Source organism: Galeopterus variegatus, unplaced genomic scaffold (genome assembly GCF_000696425.1).
Source record: "Galeopterus variegatus unplaced genomic scaffold, G_variegatus-3.0.2 Scaffold2854, whole genome shotgun sequence".
Classification (NCBI taxonomy): domain Eukaryota; kingdom Metazoa; phylum Chordata; class Mammalia; order Dermoptera; family Cynocephalidae; genus Galeopterus; species Galeopterus variegatus.
Window position 1 is genome coordinate 166,916 of NW_007728965.1, and position 6,329 is coordinate 173,244.

At 35.7% G+C, this 6,329-nt stretch overlaps 1 protein-coding gene across 1 annotated transcript in view; it reads right to left on the minus strand.

The window, feature by feature from the left end:
- SPINK5 (serine peptidase inhibitor, Kazal type 5) overlaps positions 1–6,329 on the minus strand; it is a 76,640-nt gene that overhangs the window by 40,026 nt on the left and 30,285 nt on the right. The window contains exons 11-15 of the mRNA XM_008583221.1: positions 4,550–4,677; positions 3,071–3,152; positions 1,797–1,924; positions 957–1,035; positions 493–620 (exon numbers count right to left, since the gene is read on the minus strand). Of these exons, the coding sequence (XP_008581443.1) occupies positions 493–620; positions 957–1,035; positions 1,797–1,924; positions 3,071–3,152; positions 4,550–4,677 (545 nt within the window). The remainder of the gene's footprint in view (positions 1–492; positions 621–956; positions 1,036–1,796; positions 1,925–3,070; positions 3,153–4,549; positions 4,678–6,329) is intronic.

Consider the following 6,329-nt stretch of genomic DNA (forward strand, 5'->3'; position numbering starts at 1 on the left):
TTTTTTGTGTGTGATGAGAATATTTAAAATATACTCTTTCAGCAATTTTGAAATGTATGATATATTATTATTAACTATAACCACCATGCTCTGCAATAGATCTTAAAAATTCATTCCTCCTGTCTCACTGAAACCGTTTTGTTTAATCACTGTCTCATCATTCCTAATCCCCACCCTTACCCCATCCCCCACCTCTGATAACTACTATTCTACTCTCTACTATGAGTTTGAGTTTTTTACAACCCAAACATAGGTGAGATCACTCAGTATTTGTTTTTCTGTGTATGGCTTATTCTACATCTCTTTATGTCTCAAGGGTAATAATCTAAAAGCCCTCCACTTGCTTTGTTGTTGTTCATTGTTTGTTTGTTTGTTTTTCCATTTAAATGTGACACCCAAAACTGAATGCATTATTCACAGTTGTCTGAAAACTTCCCCTGACAATTCCCAATCCCCACTCCCACAGAAGCCCTGGGGCTCTGCTCTACTCACAAGAAGGCCTCACACATGGAGCAGGTGTTGCCATGCATTTTCCCATCTGGGCCCCGGATAGGGTCATTCTCTCTGGTGCACAGAAGCTGTCCATTCCTCCTGGATTCACGGTATTCGCTGCACAACTCCTGTGAAATCGAGGAGGGAGGTTGAAAGTATTGAACACTGGTTGGATCAGATTGCAAAAGTAACTGACGTTTAGGCTTTTTATTTCTTAAATGGGGAACAGTAGTAAACTTGTTTTCAGAGTAGTTCTTAACTTTGAAGACACACATATTTTTAAGTGATAAAAGCAATGGACAAAAAAATTTTAAAAAGCAAAGAAATAGTTACATATGCATTTGCATACATGCACCTACAAAAACACAAACTTTTTCATACAGTTTTGGTGAATTTACATGTTCCCTGAGTGCTATCTGTGGATCCTCAAGTTCACATGCCTCAGATTTGTTGGATACCCTCACCTCAAAGGAAGGTGAATTCTCAGATTGTCTTCTATTTCTTGATTCACGTTCCTTCTTTTTCTTTTCCTCTTCCGCTTGGCTAAAGAGAGTGGATAAAAAAGAGATGAGTAAGAATTATAGAATGTGCAGGTTGGAAGAAATCTCACATATAATTTAATCATTACAATTAACATTTATTATGTTCTTACTATGTGCCTAATCCTGTGCTCATACTTGTGAAATCTTCACAAATACATGTAGTACAACTGTTATAATAACTCTAATTCACAAATAAGAAAACTGACAGACAGAATGCATAACTTGCCCCAAAACACAGCACTAATAAGTGAAAACTAGGGACCTAAACCCTAGTCCAGAGGTGACTTTCTAAACTTCCAGAGCTCACTACTATCTATCTGATGACTAGCCTGTGCTTTAATCTGCCAGTCAAGCCTCTACCTACATCCTCCTTGACATTCAATGGTAAGTCATTCCATCTTTGAAATCCTCAGTGTTAGGAAGTTCTTTCTGGCATTGGGCTGGACTCTGTCTTCCAAAGCTTTCACCCATTGTCCACTGGACGCATTTCTAATCATGGAGTCAACATAGAACTAGTCCTGTTTCCATATTTAAAAACAAAACCTACTTGGATATTTCAAGACTGTGATTCTCCACTTGCCTAAGAGTACCCAAGTCTTAATAATCCTCAAAAGACATGGTTTTTATAGCCAATCACGCAGTTTCTCTAAATTTGTTTTAATTCTTTTATTTTCCTGCTGAAGTGGTTCTTATACTTGAACATAGAAATGAAGTAGAAAGAACAAAACCCTCCTTCCTCTTCCCAGGTACAGTACTACTCACAAGAAGGCTTCACACATGGAGCAGGTGTTGCTGTGCATTTTCCCATCTGGGCCCAGGATGGGGTCCCTCTCTCTTGTACAGGGCAATTTTCCATCCCTCAGAAGCTTTTGGTATTCACTGCAAAGCTCCTGCCAAGACAGAGAAAGTAAGTTAGACAAATATTTTATTCATATTTATAGCAGAAGATTCAAACATCTATGTGGCAGAAACTGTTATGTCTCTTTGAGCCCATAATTTTACTCATGTTTCTCTCAAATGTAAAATTCAATTCAACAACAAGAAAAAACTTTTGCTAAGAGATGGGAAAAAATAATACATAATAGGATGTTACTATGTAATGGTATAATAGAAGAGGTACACAAGCAAACTCCACTATAATCTAAACAGAATAAAATAAATGCAAACATACAGGTACAAGAAAATCTGAGAACTCAAAAGTCAGGACCAGGAAATCTGATTGTGGAAACTAGGGAAGATGTCAGGGAACAAGAATAATTTAGATTAGGCAGTGAAGAGTGAACAGGATTTGCTTGAGCAAAAAAAGGATTGGGAAATACGCACACTAGATTGTGAAAATAAAATAAGCTAAGAAACACAGGTAGGAAACTACATGGCACATAGCAGAACACACATATCTGAATAGAGCCAAATAAGGAGCCAAATAAGAAGAGGCAAGGAGATTAAAATATATCCCATAGCTGTTGATGAACTACTTGTGGGTTTTAAGTAGAGCAGTATTATGATTTGAGTTACATTTTGAGACATTACTCAAACAGTTTTAGGTAGGATGGTTGGATAATGGAAAGTGTAGAATCCAGAGGGAAAATTAGTAGACTGTTATCATCAAACCAATAGGTGGTGATAACTGATCTAAGGCTTTGGAAATGAATATTGTAATGTTTATTATGCCTTTTTTTTTGGTGGACCCAACGTATTTTTATTTCAACTTAGATGCAAAAGTTCAGAAATTTGTATACATGTAAAATTTCTCTGGAAAGTGGTTAGCAAAAGCTAATCAAGTCTTTAAGTGATGAAACTAGAACTAAAACTCAATTTTTTAGACTCCAAATAAGTTCCTTTTTTTTTTACAGGGTTAGTCTCTGAAGTAGCAAGAATGGACTGATCTCCCATAGCATCCTTCTCAATGTCATCTCCAGATGGAAGGGTTAAGATTTTGGGGAAATTTTTGCAGAGCAAAATTCTACCCTTAAGTCTCTTTGAGGTGTGTTCAAATTATAGTGCCAGTTAGAATTTATTGGATGAGTTCCACTCACTGCATATGAGGATGTTTTCTCAGATTCTCTTTTATTTCTGGCTTGTGCTTCAGCCTTTTTCTTTTCTTCAACTTCTGCTTGGCTGAATGAGAGATAAAATGAAAGGGATCCATTAGGACCAAACACATGCAAAGATTCCTCCATATCCCTGGGTTTCTCATCTGTTCTTCCTCCTTAGGGTGGGACAACTTTGTCCTTTTATCTCTCTACGAGAGCTCTTCAAAAGTTCATGGAAAGATTTGTATTATCTTTAAATTCCATTTTCCCACGAAATTGTTGAAGTATCTTTGTATATCAAAGAGAAACAATATAACAGCCTCCAGTATAAAATAATAGCATGATTTCTTCACAGTTTCTGCTTGACGTTGAAAAAAAGACAGCAATAGTGAGTCTGGGAAACTTGCTTACTATATATATTATCTTTCTCTCCTTTGGTCAGAAAAGGAGCATCATCAATGTCCACAAAGAAGGTATCAAAATTAGAACAATGTGGACAACACCTGGAGGCTGAAAGGGTCCCTAACACAGCACTTCGGCTAGCCCCCTTGTTTCTCAGGGAGGATGAGACCTTGAGTATACTCTCAGGATATGACTACAACCAAGCCTCCTGCCTCAAGTACATGATGTGTCTACCACACTTGCATACTCTACTTTTCATTGAAATTTAAACGTATTGCTTACTGCTGGCTGTTTTACCTAAAAGATAAAATGTGAGATGGGTGAAATAAAGCCAATAATTTCCATACACTGATAAACTGAATGAGCCTAAATTTGCTTTGTATGATAAAACCACACCATATGTACACTTAACTGATGGTATTTCAACCATTTGGCTGTCAGTCAAAACAAAAATCCATAGATTCCAGGTATAAATCGAATAATCCGAGCTCAACCAAATAAACTGAGAGTTATTCTAAATTTTGGAAGAAAACTGTCAGTTTTAATTTATTAAGAAATGTCACATTATATAAAATTACATGTATTGTAATTTTACAGGAGTTTATGGTTGTGTCATGGGCAATTTGACTCCATTTGATTTCTGCATTAAGTGCTGACTTTGGACCTTAACCCTCATGGAAGATGAGATACCAATAAATGCTAAAACAGGCTTACATATGTGAGGGTACTTAAAAAGGTTTGTGGAAAGATTCATATTATCTTTTAATTCTATTTTTCCACAAACTTTTTGAAGTACCCTGGTAAAACTTCGGGAGTGAGGGAGCAAATAATATATGTACTAGTTTATATTCATCAGGCTGTTCCAGTGCTAAGAGAGGGAGTGTCAGAGAAAACAAGGCACCTTGAAACAAACAACTCAAGGTACTTACTCCCAGATCTATTACTGATGTTCTCCATGTAATTTGTTCAACTGCTTTCCCTATTTTAAGTCGTAGTTTCCTCATTCATGAAACAAGCCAGTTCAATATGATTGTCTGTAAAGCCCCTTCTTTCTTTGATATTCTAATATTCTATACTCACAAGAAAGCTTGACACATGGAACACAAGTTGCCATGCATTTTCCCATCTGGACCACGAACAGGGTCATTTTCTCTGGTACAGAAAAGTATTCCATTCTTTGCTTGATCTTGATATTCACTGCAGAGTTTCTGAATAATGAAAATGGGACAATTTAGAAATAGTTCTGTGTTCTGTATTTGTAAGTTTTAAATGTCATTTTATAAAGAAATTGGAAAAGAGGAATTAAAGATGAAGAAATAAGACTTTTAGGATTTAGTATCATCCAACAATTTTGTGATGTTTCTCTTTTTATAATATTCATCCATCAAAGTAGTCAACAAATGTATTAAATTAAGAGAATATAAATATGAATGTGATTTATTTAGGTCCTTTATCAGTCAAGCAGCAAGGATAAATAACTGCAATATTAGAAGCTAAGGGATGCAATGCAGGTCTGAATCAAGCATATGGTACAAGCACAAAGGAAAGAATGACTCATGGAAGTTCAGAGAACTGATGTCTGAGTTCTGCGTTTAGGATATATCCAGAAACACAACGTGGCAAAAAGGTCCTCCAAGTAGAATTATGATATGCAAAGGAATGGAGGCATTAAAGAACATGTTTTCAGATAATCTAACATATGCATGAGTATAGCAGCTAAGGAATTAGTTGAGGAAAAAAAGAAAGATTTAGAAAATGGTCAAAAAGTAGACCTTGAAAACTGATCAGAACCAAACCACTAAACTTTGGAATGAATTTGGATTTTATTCTTAGACAATGGGAAAATGATAAACATTTATTACAGAGAGTAACAGAATCAAACCTTTGTTTTAGAAAAACTGCCAGCCAGATGCATGGAGAATTTGAGTGAATAGAGACTAAAGTTAGAGAAATTAATTAGATTACAGAAAGAGGAAGGAAGGGAGGGAGGAAAAGAAGGAAAGAAAGGGAGGAAGAATTTGGAAATGAAAGATAAAAGAATAGTTGAGGAACATATGTGTACTAAAATTAAAAGGACTTGATAACCCAGGATTGAGGGGAAGAAAGTTGAAAATGAGGCCTAGGCAATACGACAGGGTTATATAATGCAAGAAGTAGCCTGATGGAGTAGGTTACTTTGTAAAACTGTGGACTACACATTATAGAGCCTGGAAAACTGTATGTAAGAAATAAAGTTAAGTAGGGTTTCTACACAAAGTGAAACGGTCCAAACATACTCTAGGACACCTTCAAACACTGGAATTTTATAATGCCATTGACTCATAAAAAAATCTGTTCTGCAAAAATTACATAAAGGATGATTTGAATCTTGAGGATTGAAGAAGTGACGACTACAATTATGTAAACCAAACGGGACGCTAATGCATCAATGCGAGAGAAAACTATTAAACGTCTGAGCTAAGTTGGTAGCAGTAGAAAAATAGGCAGATGACTACTTAAGAGATGTTTATAGAGTAGAGTGCAGTATGCTTTCAAAGATAACATATTAATATTCTGCATTGTATTGCTTTTAAAATGAATACCTCCAAAACAGCTACCACACATTTGAAGAATACATGTCACACTTTGAATTCAGGTAAAGTTTTGATATATCACCTTCATTTAGGAGTGTGGAACTATTTTAGCGGTATGACAATTTATTCCAATAGCGCTAGAAATTGTAATGCCATAATTACTCTTCTAAGTCTCACAAAATAATTACTATAAATTAGTTTTCAGAAAACCCATTAGTAGTGGGGAAAATATCAACCAATATTGAAAATGCGTACTAGAGTAATATGCACACACACACACACACACA